At 38.3% G+C, this 18914-nt stretch overlaps 1 protein-coding gene across 2 annotated transcripts; it reads left to right on the forward strand.

Annotated features, from left to right (window-relative positions):
• The first annotated feature begins 279 nt into the window (after positions 1-279).
• gcgb (glucagon b) lies at positions 280-7222 on the forward strand. Of its 2 annotated transcripts, none has more exons than XM_085986424.1 (7): positions 280-388; positions 1164-1267; positions 2720-2881; positions 4383-4505; positions 4830-4964; positions 5452-5616; positions 6670-7222. In XM_085986424.1, the coding sequence occupies exons 2-7, from the start codon at positions 1173-1175 to the stop codon at positions 6704-6706; spliced, it is 717 nt and encodes a 238-aa protein (XP_085842550.1). In that variant the 5' UTR covers positions 280-388; positions 1164-1172; the 3' UTR covers positions 6707-7222. The 2 variants fall into 2 exon arrangements, with proteins under 2 accessions (XP_085842550.1, XP_085842551.1); XM_085986425.1 differs by having other exon boundaries at positions 4386-4505.
• Positions 7223-18914: the final 11692 nt, after the last annotated feature.

Raw genomic sequence — 18914 nt, forward strand, 5'->3', positions numbered from 1 at the left:
GTTATGCACAATTCACTTCGAGTTAAGTGTGCAATTGTTTGGAAAATAGGAACTCATCCGGAAGAGTAAAAATCAAATAATACTAAGCGATTTACCTGAAACTTTTCAAATCAGGTGGAAAGCAAAGTTTAAAAAAAAAAGGATGATTCAACAATTGGTAATCCAAAATGTCAGGGAAATGAGGATGACAACAGCACAATTGAGTTTTTTTTAATGGAAGTGACGATCTTCTTCCCCATATTGCCCAACCATCCCCTTTGACCATATAAAGGGACCAGGTATTGGTAGAAACACAGGTAAGCTTTAGGAGCCTTCAAAACTTCTTGGAGAAAGAGCAGCTTCGGTTTCGCTAGCCAGTTGATTCAGATTTCAAGTGGTTCATCAGAAGGTAAGAACAAATTTAAAAACCTGGGGAGAATATCTGTAGAAAGTGAAATAGGGTGGGGGAGATATTTGCAAATAATATTCTCTCTGGTTTTGTGAACCATTTACTTTTCAATGGTGTGCTATTGTACTATCGCTTGCCTTTGAAAAAGTTGATCCAAGCCTGGACCTTGTCCATGTCCTGTGGTAAACTGGCATGGACTGCTCCATTATCAAAGAGGTTGCTCCATTCTCAGTCCAGTACTGGCCTTCCTTCTTTCTTTGTAGTAGACTTTTTAGTAATAAGATTTCAATTACCTGTTTTCATTTAGTTAATCCATTTTATTGCCCCCTTGTCTGATTGTTTCATAATCTTTCTTATCTAGTTCATCTAACAGTCTTATAATAATGCTTTCAGTATTGCCTTCAAGTTTGTTCTAATTTTTCTATTAATGAAATTGGAGTCTCATGTCTCCTGCGCCTGTTTGTGCCACGCTACTGTTAATTAGATTAGGCAAAGTACTTTCCTTATTTTGAAAGGAAGGGGAATAAAGGGATATGGGGAATAAGGGAGGCACATGGGATTAGAGCGACTGCTTATGTGGAATATAAACACCAACACGGATTGTTGGGAAAATAGCCTGTTTCTGTGTTGTAGTTTCTATGTAACTCAGCAATTTTCAACATTTTTCTGTGCACTTTCCTGAAGAATGTCTTAATATTTTAGCTGGTTTAAAGCATAAATGGTTGAAATCAGATATGTTTGATGCATACTTTTGAATTATGTGTGTTCTGTGCAGCAGAATAAAATGAAAGGTGCTGGCTCCGTAGCTGTTTTGCTGCTTTTGATACTAGCACAAAATAGTTGCCAAAATCCAGTGCAGGACACAGAGGAAACATCCAGGTAAGATATGAACTATAACAGCTAATAAGCACATACATTGGAGCCTTGCTGGTCAACCACCCCTTTAACTTGAACACCCTATTAAATTGACCACCTCTTAAAAGTCGCCTCCTGAAATCCATTATACCGACATAGATTGTGTTCCATTAACTCGACCACCTGCTCAGGAAGTCGAGCACTTTTTATTACGGTTTACATCAAGTGGAACATCCACATCCACAGGTAATAGTTTAGTTTTATTACAATTTATGTAAATATCATGAACAATGTCATTGCACATTATTGCATGTACATTACTGCTATAGTGCTATGGTAACATTTTGGGATTAAATGTGTCTGCACTACATCACTAGTATTGTTGTTCTGTACCATAATGCATTCAGACATGTGGATTAGGGAAGCATAAAGTTTAGGGGTGTTCAAGCTACAACTCATGGGCCACTTGTGGTCTGTGAACCCTGGCAATCCAGTCAACAAAGTCCAAGAACTCTGTTTTTACGTTTATATTGTTCACCAGTTTTCCCTTTTTGATTTTTGTGGGCTGGAGGCTTGATTCTTATTTATGTTACCTCATTGATGGATGAATCCTGAATTAGAACAAGATCTAGTTGGCACCGACAGCTTAAGATACATGCACATTAATGAGAACATGGATTTAAACTTTATGGCCCAGAGTTTCTGCTAATTATGTATCTGAAATCAACCAAACCAGCATAAAAGATTGAGGAATTTTAAACACAAGTTACGTTGAGCGTAAATCAAGTTTCTGTGATCTTTAATGTTGGTTTAAAACTCATGGTGCTGGAAGATGGCCCCACCCACAAGACTAGCCACCACCGCCCCCCCCCCCCATCGAAATAATGAGCATGGCAAGTTTCCACCCATTGCGCCAGTTTGCAACCTTCGATGAGGCTCTTCAAATTAAGCTTGTTCTTTTTTTAGGCGCAAAGGCACTAGTAGGCATGTTTTAAAAGTTTTTAAATATCAAATATATATTAAGAAACTGACTAGTGTATACAAATGAAACTCTAAATGGTTCAGTATAGTTTTTAAAAGTCATTTTCAGTGATTTAAAATCGGGTTACTCACAGGTGGAGGTCTAGACACTTATTAAAATGCTTATTTTTTGTGATTAAACCCATTTTTAGCTGTATGTAAGATTTTACATTTGTGATTATGCAAATGAGCAAATGTAAATTTGAACCATAACGTCATTTCAGAAAACCAACGTAATTCAAGCCCAGATTGCCGATTGCGTCCAAAGCGGAAACTCTACCGCTGTATGGCCAATTTTGTGCACAGCAAGGTCCCATAAACAAAATTAAATGAATAACCAGTTAATTTTTCTAAAATTTGTTGTTAAGGGAGGAGTGTTAACCATGTAATAGAAGTTACTGCATGCTTCTCCAGTTAACTACAGGTAATAATATATAGCTATGTATTCCGAAACAGCACATTGGAGACATCAGAGAAACAATCATTGGATAAATCCAACCCACTGCAGGATGTGAAACGCCATTCTGAAGGCACTTTCACCAGTGATTACAGTAAATACATGGATAATAGACGGGCAAAAGACTTTGTACAATGGCTGATGAGCACAAAACGAAATGGGTAAACTAGTTTTGATAAAGATTTCTCCAGACCTATGTTGAACATTGCCAGTAATGTTTAGCTATGTCCTGTGATTACTTGTATGTGTGATATATTTCCTTCCTTCCTTCCTGTTTCTTTTACCACTAGGCAATAAAAACTGCGATTCTTCGTCATGCCATATAAAATCAGCATTTGAAAAATACATTTAAATAATAAAATCTCAGTTTATCCTGAGAGCTAGAGTAACATCCTGTTCCCAAAAATATCTCTAAGAATTTCTATTAATAGAAAAAGACCATTAGGCTCAAAGAAGCACATTACTGCTTCATAGGTCAAACCATCTACCTGTCTTCTCACCATAACCCTCAATCCCGTCTCTCTCCATAAATACATCGGCCCTCAAATTCTGTGGGATTCTTCCAGTTGGAATTCCTGAGGAAACAGTGTAAGCAGCTAAAATGGCCTTTGATGCTGTTTCCTTAGGGTTTCCTCCAGTAGACCTGGAGAACTATGGAATTCAGGGCAATCCAATTGGCTCTTGCACTCATTTATAATGTGTGCTTCAATAGATTCCCTGGTAAGTTCTTCTCTCACTCTATAACCCATTGGGTGAAAACAGCTCCTTGAGGCTTCTCTTCTTACTCATAATTTCTTAGTTTATAGTATGTGTCCTTGATATTTGAAATATTAGTCATTCTGAACAGTTTTACTGGATCAATTTTGTCGATTCCCTTCATAATCTTGAAAACTTCAACTAAGTCATCTTACATTCTCTTTCCTAAAGAAAATTAGTTAAACTTCATTAACTTTCCATCATAACTTAAATTCCTAATACCCAAAAGTATCTGAACAGTTCTGATGAAGGTTTACACCTGATATGCTAACCTGTCCTCTCCACAGATGCTGACTGACCTGCTCAGTGTTTTCAGCACTTTCGGTTTTTGCTTTTTGTTTGTACTCTGCTAATGCAATCCAGTACCTTTTTTTAAAAAACTGTAGCTAAGAATTGGACTGAAAAGTTCAGAATTATCAACTACAACCCCTTGGATCTCTTTCCTGATCAGCAAGCAGTTTCATTTAACACATATATCCTTTTTTGGGTCCTTACTCCCATATATAATATTTTACAATTATCTGGCTTGAATTGCATCTAACACTTATTGGCCCGGTTGTCTAAGAGATCTAAAATCTTCTGAATCTGGTTGCATTATTCATTATCTGCCTTATAAACGAAGACCAATTTTTGGGGTACCCTCCTTATAATTGCTTTCCACTCTGAAAAGTTCCCATTTATGCCTTTCCTCTGGTTTTAAGCCAATTTTCCATTTGCTGTCATTCTTTAACTCTAATGAATTAATATTACACATTTCATTCCACTGTAAGAGCCCAATTAGAGATACTTTTTACTTATTTATTTTATAACTGTCATATTTTATGGATGGTACACATATTCTGAAAGCTGCAAATGCAATTTTGAGATGTTCAGCCCTACTTATACACAATTTAATTTCTATTCAAGCAGTGACAAAACCAAGAGGCATGCTGAAGGAACTTACACAAGTGATGTAGATTCTCTTTCTGACTACTTCAAAGCAAAACGATTTGTAGATTCACTTACAAGCTACAGCAAGCCTCAAAATGGGTAAGTTATTGATCAGACAAGAGGTTCAAGATGCAATACATTAATTTTATAATACTGCAACATTTAGTTCAGAGAATGATGCTGTTCCCATTTATGGTCTTTATTGCTATTTCAATGAATATAATTAACTTTCATAAACATAGAATGAAATGTTCTGTGTACTATGTAAGTGGAACCAATGCAAAAATCTTGTATTATTAATTTTAGTATTTCAGGATACCTTTGACCGACATAAAGGTATATCTTTATCAAAATGTATATTATGCTAACATTATTGTAGATACTAGCTGCATCATATAAAGAGAAATGTTTGATGAAACTTAGCAGGGACATTTCTAAGAGACACGTTGAATCTACCAGACACACAGAAGGGAGCTACAGTGACATAAGTTCTTACCTAGAGGCGAAGGCAGCGAAAGACTTTATTAACTGGCTAATAAAGGGACGTGGCAGAAGAGAGTAAGTGCTTTAAAATTATTCAGTTAATTGTTAGTGCAGCTATTTTACTACAAACCACTTTCTTCATTGTTAAGTAGTTACATTTGCTGCATTTTACACCAAACACACTAAATAGGAGGAGCAAATCACTGTTCAAAAGTCAATTGTTCTTTTAATAATATATGTTCAGCCACGTGAATCCAGTAAATTAGCCAATAAAATTGTTTCACTGGTAAACAGAAGTAAATATTGTAGTATTATCATAAGATAGAGTATTTCTTAATGTAAGGATGAAGGAGAAGATAGAAGGCTTTGTATTGCTTTATTGAAATTAAGTTGCTCTTATGGTTATGTTATTATTGGTCCAATTTTGTATTATTATAACTAAATGGCTATTTATTGCACAATTTACCATGTAATTCAACTACTGTCCTAGAGAGCTAAACTAATCTAAATTTATTTTGACTAATTTATTATTAGTGTTCTAAAGTCTTTGCTTCATCTTCAGGTTTCCAGAAGAAAGTAAGGAAATTGTGAATGAAATGATCCCTGAGGAAATGGGCAGAAGACATGCTGATGGCACCTTCACCAGTGAAATTAATATTGTTTTGGACACCATTGCTGCCAAGGAGTTTTTGAACTGGATCTTAAACTCCAAAACCATCCAGTCAAGGTAAGAAGCAAGGAACTATTGTAAACTAAATCTATCACTGCACATTTTAAATGTGCAACAAATGTAATATTCAATCGGTCCTGCAATTTGTATATTCAGCCACGTGATCTCAATAAGTTAGCTGATAAAATCATTTCAGCGTTATACACAAAGAAATAATATTAAGGTAGTTCTCCCACATGCATCATCTATTGAATAGTAATATAAGAGGAAACTAGGAGCATTACTGTAACAGAAGTATAGAAAAGTTTTGTGCTTCACTTTACTATAGGGGTAATTTTCACCTTCATCTCTTGGACGATAAACTGACGTGCCCGTTGCAGATCCAACCCAATTTTCATTTCCTTTGATTTCAATTTCGAAGGTTAAAATTATCTCATTATTATTGATGCTTGTAAGAGAACCTCCTTAATATTTCCTTGTGTTTAAAGCTGCAATGCTTTTATCAGCGTTATGCTAAAAGTTTATGCTGATACTGGCACAAATTTAGTACCAAATTCATAGTCTAACAACATAATATTTGTTGAAGCAACTAGCTGTGCTCAGAGCTACACTGCTTAAACAAGTTTCTACCAAAGTAATTAAAATAACTTTTACTTAAATGGCTTAGTGTGGAATATATTCAAGTTTGCATAGTTTGTTTAAATGGCTGTTTTTGTCATTCATGCTTGTTATTATACGTTTAAGTGCTCTAGCTTGAAAGATAATTTCATGTATTTGCATTCCCACATCCCACTGGATATCTGACATCCAAACAGGAAATGCTGGATAATGAGCAGCAACTTAGCCAGCATCTAAAAGGGAAGGATGGTTAACATTTCAGGTTGGACCCTGTTCTATTGAAGGCTGTTTTGATTTCTGATTTCCAATTCTCATGGTTTGTCTTTTTCCAAGCTGGAACTTTCATATTTGCCAATTTTAAAAGGTTGGGATCTGAGATGTAGCCAGATTATACTTGCTGCTTGATTTGGGCAATATTATCCACAAGTCTATATGCAGCTTAATTTCCCAAGTGTTACTGTGCAATGAATCTAACTGCTGCTCTCTCCACAGGGACTCTGAAATAGAATTCTTCAACGAGTACAACTAAAAGAAGAGACTGATTTCAATTTAGCAATTTTGTGTTGCAACATTGGCTACATCTTGATTAAATATTTACAGCTTTTTGTTCCGCAAGTGACACAGAATGTTATATGAAGCCATAATGCTTTGCATGCAAAAGAATTGACTCAAAATGTAATGTGCTGTTTTGAAGTAGGATTTGAAGTAAATAAATGTTATCAAAAAGATACTTAAAAGGAATAGTATGAGAACTATAGAGTTATCTCAGCAATTCTGTATCGTACAAAATACCAAAACTACCTGTTAAGATTTATTTTAGGAAATTATTTTTCTATAAAATAATTTGTATATATTTGAACGAATAAGTGTAATCAATACATATTTAAGACCTTTGGTTTAGTTTAAAAAGTCTGCTTAAAAAAAGAATTCTAAGTCTAATATCCCGGTTTGAAATTAAGCATGTTTTAAGTAAATAACTAATGCAAAGCTTCTAAGGCGTAAACATTAAGCATGAATAAAACTTTCCATAATACCTGACACTGAAGTTCACGTTTACAGATGTTTCATTGTTAAGTTCAGGATACAAAAATATCACCACACAGTTCAATTTTGCCTTTTAACAAAGTACATAGCAACAGACAAGGCCAAATACTTAACAATATCCCAGGTGTAATTCATTGCACACTGTTCAGGACACTCAAATTAAAGGACTAAAAAGATCAAGACTCTCTCACACAATATATATCGCACACAATAAATACATTTCGCACACAATAAATATATTTCTCAGATAATATACAATGAACAGGACACAGAAAAATATGGCTCATTATAAGACACTGAATCAACTATTAACTTTAAGTATGGGACTCAATGCTACAAGAAATAGAACTAAACTATTTGCTCATGGAGCAACACAACCAACCTCCATGGCAAAAAATTACTCCCGAGGATCAATATAAATCAGCTACAAAGCTACATACAGTACTGAAAACAAACAGAGTACTGCATAAGGGTCTTCACAACTTCCAGAGCAGATGACAAATCCACAAACCTCCAAACAAATGATTTAAATCAGTAATATTAACAATTAAAAACATCAAAAAGGAAACCAACACTGACATAACACTTCTCAAAATGTTTTTTTCAAGAATATGATAGGTCCTGAGAAGGTGAGTAGATTGTTTACATTGGTTGGTAATTTGGTAATAATAAGGGGGCATAAATTCAGGAAAATCACCAGAAGAATAAAGGGGGAAGTTAGAAGGTTTTTTCAGAGGATTATGAGAACATGGAATCGTTTACCACAAGTGGATATTGAGATTAAGAACATAAGAACATAAGAAATAGGAGCAGGAGTAGGCCAATCGGCCACTCGAGCCTGCTCCGCCATTCAATAAGATCATGGCTGATCTGATCCTAACCGCCAATCTACTATCACAGAACCATCTCCTGAATCTAACAGAATTAGGCACATGAAATAGGAGCAGGATCAGGCAACACGGCCCCTGGGCCCGCTCCGCTACCCACAGGGCCATGACCGATCCGAACCTAGACTCATGTCCAAATTCCTGCCTGCTCCCCGTAACCCTTAATTCCCTTTACTTCTAGGAAACTGTCTATTTCTGTTTTAAATTTATGTAATGATGTAGCTTCTACAGCTTTTTGGGGCAGCATATTCCATGGACCTACCACCCTCTGAGTGAAGTAGTTCCTCCTCATCTCAGTTTTGAAAGAGCAGCCCCTTATTCTAAGACTATGCCCCCTAGTTCTAGTTTCACCCATCATCAGGAACATCCTCCCCGCATCCACCTGATCCAACCCCTTCACAATCTTATATGTTTCAATAAGATCGCCTCTCATTCTTCTGAACTCCAATGAGTAGAGTCCCAATCTACTCAACCTCTCCTCATATGTCCATCCCCTCATCCCCGGGATTAACCGAGTGAACCTTCTTTGTACTGACTCGAGAGCAAGTATGTCCTTTCTTAAGTATGGACACCAAAACTGTACGCAGTATTCCAGGTGCGGTCTCACCAATACCTTGTACAACTGAAGCAATACCTCCCTATTTTTATATTCTATCCCCCTAGCAATGAAAGCCAACATTCCATTGGCCTTCTTAATCACTTGCTGCACCTGCATACTAACCTTTTGAGTTTCGTGCAGCAGGACCCCCAGATCCCTTTGTACTTCAGTACTTTCCAGTTTCTTGCCATTAAGATAATAACTTGCTCTACGATTTTTCCTGCCAAAGTGCATAACCTCACACTTTCCAGTATTGTATTCCATCTGCCAAATCTCTGCCCACTTACTTAGCCTGTCGATGTCCCCTTGCAGGTTTTTTATGTCCTCCTCACTCACTACTTTCCCTCCCATCTTAGTATCATCTGCAAACTTGTTACACTCGGTCCCCTCCTCCAAATCGTTAATATAGATTGTAAAGAGTTGGGGACCCAGCACTGACCCCTGCGGAACACCACTTGTTACTGATTGCCAGTCTGAGAATGAACCATTTATCCCAACTCTCTGCCTTCTGTTAGATAGCCAATCCTCTATCCATGCCAGAATATTACCCCCAATCCCGTGATTTTTTATCTTAAGCAATAATCTTTTGTGTGGCACCTTGTCAAATGCCTTTTGGAAGTCTAAATACACTACGTCCACTGGTTCCCCTTTATCCACCCTATGTGTTACTTCCTCAAAGAACTCCAGCAAATTTGTCAAACATGACTTCCCCTTCATAAAACCATGCTGACTTTGTCCTATTAAATTATGATTATCCAAATGTCCTGTTACTGTCTCCTTAATAATGGACTCCAAAATTTTACCTACCACAGATGTTAGGCTAACCGGTCTATAGTTTCCAGCCTTCTGTCTACTGCCCTTTTTAAATAAGGGTATTACATTAGCAGTTTTCCAGTCTGCCGGGACCTTAGCTGAGTCCAGGGAGTTTTGGAAAATTATTACCAATGCATCCACAATCCCTACCGCCACTTCCCTCAAGACCCTAGGATGTAAGCCATCAGGTCCAGGTGATTTATCCGCCTTGAGTCCCATTATTTTACCGAGTACCACTTCCTTAGTGATTTTGATCGTGTTTAGCTCCTCCCCCCCTTTAGCCCCCTGTTTGTCCAGTGTTGGGATATTCTTAGTGTCTTCTACTGTAAAGACTGATATAAAATATTCATTCAGTGTTTTTGCCATCTCCATATTTCCCACCATTAATTTCCCGGTCTCATCCTCTAAGGGACCAACATTTACTTTAGCCACCCTTTTTCTTTTTATATAACTATAAAAACTCTTACTATCTGTTTTTATATTTTTTGCTTGAGACTATAACATCATTTAAAAAAGAATAGGATACTAATTGAAAAGGAGAAACATAAAAAAATACAGTGAAAGGGCAACGAAATTGGATTAGCGTAGATAGTTCCAGTTGAACAGCTAATACCAGTACAGGCACAAAAGGCCAAATGGCCTCCATCTGTGCTTTAGTTTCTGCCAGACAAAAACAGACCAGAAATTGCAGTACCTCCAGAAGAACGAATGAAACACCCACAAGAAAGACTAGCACTTACATGGTGTCTCAGAAACATCTCATGGTGCTTCAAATACAGTGAATTACGTTTTGAAATGCAATGACTTTTATTATATATGCAAACACAGCAGCCATCTGTGCACAGCAAGATCCCACAAAGAGCAATGCGATGCTTTTGGCTGAGGGAGGAATGCCACCATGACAACTCTCTTCTCTTTGAATAGGAATCAAATAGTACCACTAAATCTCTGACAACGCAGCACTCCCTCATACTGCAGTGTAATCCTAGATTATGTACTCAGTTCTGGAGTGGGGTTTGAACCCAGGAAATACTTGCCTAGAGGTGAGGATGCTACTAATTGAGTCAAGCTGACAACCCATAACTCTGCTTGGTAAAATAAAGTGTGAAATGACAGAATATCAACCTTACACTCCATAATACAGATCATTATCTTCCAACCTTGCGATTACCAACATTTATTCTACACACAGACTTGCAATTGCAGCTTTCAGAATATGTGTACCATCCATAAAATGACACTTATAAAATAAATAAGTAAAAAGTATCTCTAATTGGACACTCATAGTGGAATGAAATGTGTAATATTAATTCATTAGAGTTAAAGAATGACAGCAAATGGAGAATTGGCTTAAAACCAGAGGAAAGGCATAAATGGGAACTTTTCAGGGTAGACTATCAGCCCATAACCTTACACTCCATAATACAGATCATTATCTTCCAACCTTGCGATTACCAACATGTATTCTACACATAGACTCTCACTTTTTCAAAAACAGTGGTTTAATTAAACTAAATCAGAACAGGAACTAAAACAAATGAGGAACGAAGCACAACCAAATGTTGCTGAAAGTATTACAGATAAAACAATAGGAATACTATGAAACAGGACAGCTTAGACAGAATGGTCCAAACGTGCCAATCAACACAATATGGCTCTGTACCATGTTATATATTGGCATGTGAGGGGTAAAGAGTCTCACGTGGGGTGTAACTTTACATACAAATACACACAAAAATACGCAAGAGCATCAAACCAAAAAAATGCTCACTGCTAATAAAAGACACAACCTAATCTTGGGTTGCTATCTCTCACCGTGTCAAAACTGGGGTAGGATAGCAGCAGGGCAGTGCAGGGATCATGGCTTGAATTCTGATATCAGTTTTGTTGATTATAAATATTAATTGTGGATATATTCAAAGGGTATGTACTCTAATTGGCAGAAAGTGACTAGTGATTGTAATGATATCAGCAAATAGTGATGATATTTGTCTGTGTTTGATTACTTATGCCTTACAGCATATTTGTCTGTGTTTTTGATTACTTGTGCCTGACCAGCAGAGGTCATGTGAGAGACAAGCAGTCCAGAGGAGTTTTACTTTCAGTTTCATTCTAGATGCATCACAGCATAGTGTGTTCTGTAAAAAGCTGTAGAAAGTCTTGAACAAGACTTTAGATTAAACAACATTCTCTTTCAGAAATGAGTCTTTATTGAACCCAAAAAGAAATCAAAACATGATGTCAGAAGTTAGCAACTTGATGGGACAGTGAAAGCAGTTGTGGCAAGTAAGCGAAATCAGCTCTCCTCATATTAGCAAGCCAGAAGAGAACATAGTTGCTTACCATTAGAGAATAGCTAACGAAGTGAAAAAATGGAAGGCTTACTCCCACCGGCGACGCTTCAATTGACAGGTAATGTGGCTGAAAATTGGAGAAGGTTCAAACAACGTTTAGAGTTGTATTTAGCGGCAATCGGAGCTGACGAGAAAAGTGATAAACAAAAATCGTCCGTGTTCTTACATGTCGTGGGTGATGCAGCGCTGGAGGTATATAATAATTTCATATTTGCTGTTGATGGAGACAAAATGAAGCTAGATAAAATAATGGAACAGTTTGAGGCCTACTGCATACCTAAACGCAACGTGACCTTTGAGAGGCACAAATTTTTCACATGTGTACAGAAAATCGGCGAGACTATTGATCAGTATGTGACTGAACTGAGAAACCGGAGCAAATCATGTGAATTTGGGGGACTCACAGACTCGCTGATAAAAGACAGACTGGTGTGTGGTATTCCAGATAATGGTCTAAGGGAAAGGCTGCTAAGAGAGCAAGATCTAGACCTGGGAAAAGCCATAGCATTGTGTAGGGCTACAGAGACTGTGAAGTTGCAGGCAAAGGAGCTGTTCAGGGACAGTAGCTGCAACGTGGATGCAGTGAGAAAGAACGGATACAAACCGTTTAACAAAGAGAGTGTCAATGTGAAAAAAGAGACGTGGCCAGCAAACGAAAATGAAAGAGACAATCGGAAGTCATGTAGTCGATGCGGTACACAGCATCCACCAAGAAAGTGTCCAGCATATGGTAAAACATGCAATAGATGCAACAAAAACAACCGTTATGCCCGTTGCTGTAAGAACCAAGCGCAACAAAGCAAGGTCCATACAGTAGATGAAAGCGAGATAGAGGAATTCAATGTAGATGTTGTGTCTGAAAACAAAAAAGAAAGAGACTGGATGTTGACACTAAAAGTGAATGACATACACATTCCATTTAAATTGGATACTGGAGCACAAGTTAATGTGATATCAGAGACCGATTTTAAGAGAATTAGACCCAGACCAAAGTTACATGGAATACAAGTGAAAGTGACCGGATACTCAGGTACTGATATACCAGTGAAAGGAAAATGCATTGTCAAAGTAACACACAAGGACAGAGAGCACACGCTAGCATTAATCGTGGTGCCAAAGGATGTGCAAGCCATACTAGGGTTAAAAGCCTGTGAGAGACTGAACCTGGTAAAGAGAGTCCTCGTTGTGGAAAGCGAAGGAGAGACAGTCTATGATGAACTCATGAAAGAGTACAAAGACCTATTTAAGGGTCTAGGCTGCATTCCAGGAGAACACACGATCAGAGTAGATAAAAGTATGACACCGGTCATACATCCATGCAGAAAAGTTCCGTTTGCTCTTCAAAAGCAACTGAAGGCAGAGTTGGACAGGATGGAAAGCCTGAATGTGATTCAGAAGATAGATGAGCCAACTGAGTGGGTGAGTTCCCTCGTCGTAGTGGACAAAAAGAATGGAAAGCTCAGAATTTGCCTGGATCCAAGAGATCTAAACAGAGCAATAAAGAGAGAGCACTTCAAGCTTCCTACACGTGAGGAAATCATGGCACAGTTTGCAAATGCAAAATATTTCAGCAAGTTAGATGCGTCCTCAGGATTTTGGCAGATGAAGCTGGACGAAGCAAGTTCAAGACTGTGCACGTTCAACACTCCATTTGGCAGATACAGATTCCTAAGGTTACCATTTGGCATTGCCTCAGCTCCTGAAGTGTATCACAAGACTATCCATATGATCTATGAGCACCTGGAGGGAGTTGATACATCAATGGATGACATCATAGTATGGGGAACCACGAGAACTGAGCATGACGAGAGACTGAAAAAAGTGCTGGAAGCAACAAGGAAAACAAACCTGAAGCTGAATAGAGAAAAATGCCAGCTCGGGGTGACAGAACTGACATTCGTGGGAGATATCCTTAGCAGTGAGGGCATTAGACCGGATCCCAGAAAGGTGTCCGCCATTGAGAATATGCCAAGGCCACAATGCAAAAAGGACGTGCAGAGGTTTAATGGAATGATCAACTACATGGGTAAATTCATATCCAACCTCTCAGAAAAAATAGCGCCACTGAGAAGACTAACTGAAAAGAACATAGAATGGGAATGGAATCATGAGCATGAGAAGTCATGGAGCGATCTAAAGAAACTGCTCACAGAGGAACCAGTTCTGAGGTTTTATGACCCAGCGAGACCCATCAAGATATCATCAGATGCATCACAGAGTGGGCTCGGTGCCATTCTTCTGCAACAATATGACTACTGGCAACCTATTGCATATGCATCGCGCTCAATGACAGACGCGGAGACGCGATATGCTCAAATAGAAAAGGAGCTGCTCAGCATCACATATGCCTGTGAAAGATTTCACCAGTTTGTGGTAGGACAAGCAATCAGTGTAGAGACTGACCATAAGCCCTTGATTGCATTGTTCCAAAAGCCACTGAATAGCTGTCCGCTTAGAATACAAAGAATGATGATCAGGCTGCAACGCTATACACTGAATGTTGCGTACACACCGGGTAAGCTGATGTATACAGCAGACACGGTGTCCAGAGCTGTTGACCCAAGTGAGCCCGCAAACACCACAATGGATGAAAAAGTGAACACCTACATGGACATGATCACAAGTGCACTGCCCATAGCAGATGCAAAAATGGAGCTCATAAAGACTGAGACAAACAAAGATGAAACAATGAGACGACTGAGAAAAAGCATCTTGGATGGATGGCCCAACATGAAGCAAGACTGCTCACCTGATATAGCAGAGTACTGGAACTGCAGGGCTGAACTATCAGTGGTCGAAGACATCATCTACAAAGGAAGTAAAATAGTTATCCCAAAGAGTCTGAGAAGAGAGATGCTAAAAAAGATCCATGGAGGACATCTGGGAATCGAAAAGTGTAAGAAAAGAGCACGAGAGGTGATGTACTGGCCACGAATCAACCAAGATGTGACAAATGAGGTGTCAAACTGCACAATATGCCTGACATATCGAGCAAGCAATCCGGTAGAACCACTAAAGCCACACCCAGCACCAGACAGACCTTACCAGAAGGTAGGCGCTGACCTATTCGTATGTCAAGGGAAGGACTATCTTGTCATCACAGACTATTACTCCCTGTATCCAGAGGTTTGTAGACTGTACACCACCACTGCAGAAGCTGTGATAAGAAGTATGAAAGCCATATTCTCCAGACATGGCGTGGCAAGCGAGGTCTTCACAGACAACGGACCCCAGTTTAACAATGCAAATTTCCGACACTTTGCCAAAGAGTGGGACTTTGTCCACACAACGTCAAGTCCTCACTATCCACAGTCCAATGGACTAGTGGAAAAATCGGTCCAGACAGTGAAAAGACTGATGTACAAGGCAAAAGACAGTGGAACTGACTTCTACCAAAGCATGCTTGTATACCGCACAACGCCGCTCGAGTGTGGTATGTCACCAGCCCAACTCCTGATGGGACGTCGGCTAAGGTCAAACCTACCCATCCCGGAGAACCTCCTGAAAACAAAAGAGGGGGAGAAAGTGAGGAAGTTCAAAGAGCAACAGAAAGAAAAGCAAAAGTACTACTATGACAGAGGAACACAAAACCTACCTGAACTCCAGACTGGTGACCAAGTAAGGTTGAAAGACAAAACAAACACATGGACTCAGAAGGGAACTGTCCTGAGTGAAGTTCAACCAAGATCATACACCATTCAGACAGATGAGGGTGCTGTTCTGAGGAGAAATCGTCGAGATCTTCTCATGGGACCAGCCACAGCAGGTCAAGAGACTGATACTGGTGAACAACCTGATCACACAGCTGAGAACCAATCATCTGAGGCAACAACTCAGATTCAAGGACAATCAATCAGAAAATCCTCAAGACACGTGAAGCCTCCTGAGAGACTCATTGAGCAAATTTAAGGACTATTGTTAAAGAAGGAAGTAATGTTATCTTATTCTTTCTTCAAGTTCTAGTGTATTGACATATTTCATGTGAACACACAAAGCAAGGGTAAAAAACCTTGATCATGATAATGATAATGTAAGTTCATTAAATGTTGTTAGTTAAAAGTAAAATACTTTTGTTTTAAGAAAGGGAGATGTAATGATATCAGCAAATAGTGATGATATTTGTCTGTGTTTGATTACTTATGCCTTACAGCATATTTGTCTGTGTTTTTGATTACTTGTGCCTGACCAGCAGAGGTCATGTGAGAGACAAGCAGTCCAGAGGAGTTTTACTTTCAGTTTCATTCTAGATGCATCACAGCATAGTGTGTTCTGTAAAAAGCTGTAGAAAGTCTTGAACAAGACTTTAGATTAAACAACATTCTCTTTCAGAAATGAGTCTTTATTGAACCCAAAAAGAAATCAAAACAGTGATGTTCACCAGGGATCTGTTCTGGGGCCTCAACATTTCACTATATTTATTAATGACTTGGATGAAGGAAGAGAGAGTTGCATATTCAAGTTTTCAGATGACAACACTTATGAGGGGTAGTAAGTAGTGCAGATAGGAGCAGGAAGTTGGAAAGAGACATAGACAGATTAAGTAAGTGGGAAAAACTATGGCAAATGGAGTTCAATGTGGAAAAGTATGAGGCCATCCACTTTGGACCCAAGAAAGATAAATCAGAGTATTTTCTAAATGGTGAGAAACTAGGAACTGTAGAAGAGCAAAGAGATTTGGAAGTCCAAGTACAAAGGTCATTAAATTCTAGCAGAGAGGTGAAAAAAAGCAATTAAAAAAGCTAATGGAATGTTGCCCTTTATCTTAAGGAGACTGGAATAAAAAGTGGAGGAAGTTATGCTTCAGTTGTATAGAGCCTCGGTCAGACTGCATCTGGAGTACTGCATTCAGTTCTGGGCACCACACCTCAGGAAGGATATATTGACCTTGAAGGGGGTCAGATTCCCGCAAATTATACTGGGGCTTAGAGAGTCAAATTATGAGGATGGGTTGTATAAACTTGGCTTGTATTTCCTTGAGTATAGAAGATTGAGGTGTGATCTGATTGAAGCATTTAAAATGTTAAAAAGATACAGAGAAACTATTTCCTCTGGTGGGGGAATCAAAAATGAGGGGACATAATCTTAAAATTAGAGCTAGGCCATTCAAGAGCAAAATCAGGGAGCACTTTTTCACACAAAGGATAAAAGACATTTGGAACTCTCTCTCACAAAAGGCTGTGGATGCTAGGACAATTGGACATTTCAAGACTGAGATCGATAGATTTTTGTTAGGTAATGGGATATGGAGCAAATGCCCGCAAATGAAGTTGAGGTACAGATCCGTCATGATCTGATTGAATAGACTCGAGAGGCTGAATGATCTACTTCTGTTGCTAATGTTTCTATGAATCTTATTTTTCTCTTTGTTGAAAAAAGTGGTAATAACTTTTTTGTTACCTAATTCTCAGAAACTGTACATTTTACACAATCTGCCCTCGCAGATCTTATATGATCTGAGATTAACAATTATTTCAGTTGCAGTAAACTGCATACTTGAAGTTACACAAATTTGTCCTGCTTGTCAGTCATCTCAATGTGGTAAAATATCAAAACAAGGTAAAGCACACAAAAAACTGTCAGAATTAGGATTAGACAGTACTAGAACAATATAATAATCAATTGTGATGCCTTTTGCAATGTTGATATAAGGGATTAATTACCCTTTTGAATCTTCTGATGAAGAACTGAAGAAAAACAATTTTGCAGTACAAAGTTTCTTAATAAATTACTACTACACACAGCCTTCTTTTCTCTGTCCCTCCTGTATAATATTTATGTAAGGTGAACTGTCTCCCAGAATTTAGTGCTTACCCTAATTTGAAAATCTTACAATTTTTAAGCTATATTTTCTTTTGAATTTGGGATGCACAAACAAGCTTAACTAAATCAAGCCAATCAATGTGAATTGCTATTTGAGGCAGGGAATAAGAGCAAAACTGATCTGATTAAAACCATCCTCCGCCTGGAAAATTCTCACATAACAGCGAAGCATCTCATAACATCATCTGTTAAACACCTCCATGTCTGCAGAAATAGAAATATCACCATTATGTCATTCAACAAAGACAAGTTGTTAACAACTGGAGACATTAATTAGCATTATAAGTGCTGCCCCAATTCCCACAAGGAAATTTTAGCTGAAGTCAGCTAATAATCTTGGATTTAAAGAGACAGGACATAGTTTGGTTTTGGTTACATTAAATTATGTTTTAGCCATATACAAAAGCGAAATTGGATATATTTTCAATTTTTGTCACATTACTATTCCCCACCCTAGTAGAGGTGAGTATCTATTCTTGTAATAAAGGCATGAAGATCGAAAGCAACTTAGAAGTTTAAAGAGCTGGTTCTTAATCGCATAGAGAAATGAAAGAATTTCAAACATCAAAATCACCCTACCTTGATTCATAGTATTCTTATTTTTAACAATAAAACTAGCATGTAACAGGTGATAGAGTTTCTCAGGAAAAATCTTTAACTTGATATGAAACAGACTTTTCTCTTAATAGGCTTCAGGCTCTTGGCGGTGCTGGGCTTGATGAGGTTGGACAGGGTGCAAAGAGATGGCATGTATCATACATATATTCTGTGATTTGCACTCTATATTACCTAAACATGTCTATACAGACTGAGGAAATTGTGGATACAGGTACCAGGCGTATGAATCCATGAAGCTGGCCAATTGGCTAAGTCACGATCCATCACTGGTACACCCTCAGCTAGGAATAAAGCACCTAGAGAGGGGACACAAAAAACATTAAAACTCAAAGGAGATAAATGCACCAGAAGATGTAATTGACCATGTAGTGGACATGCGTTGTAAAGATAATACCCACAGGATGGTGAACTATCTACCTGGAGATAGAGCAGTACATATTAAGGCAAGGATGGAAGGATATTGAAGGGGACAGGAAGAGACCTAGTGGTGGTAGCTCATGTAGATGTAAACAACATAAGGAGAAATAACGTAGGGGCCTTAAAAGTGACTTACATGAGGATCACCTCAAAACATTAAAGTAGGGAAGGCAAAGTAGTGTTCTC

Source organism: Somniosus microcephalus, chromosome 4, assembly GCF_052327205.1.
Source record: "Somniosus microcephalus isolate GS21.2 chromosome 4, FLI_Smic_1.0, whole genome shotgun sequence".
NCBI lineage: Eukaryota > Metazoa > Chordata > Chondrichthyes > Squaliformes > Somniosidae > Somniosus > Somniosus microcephalus.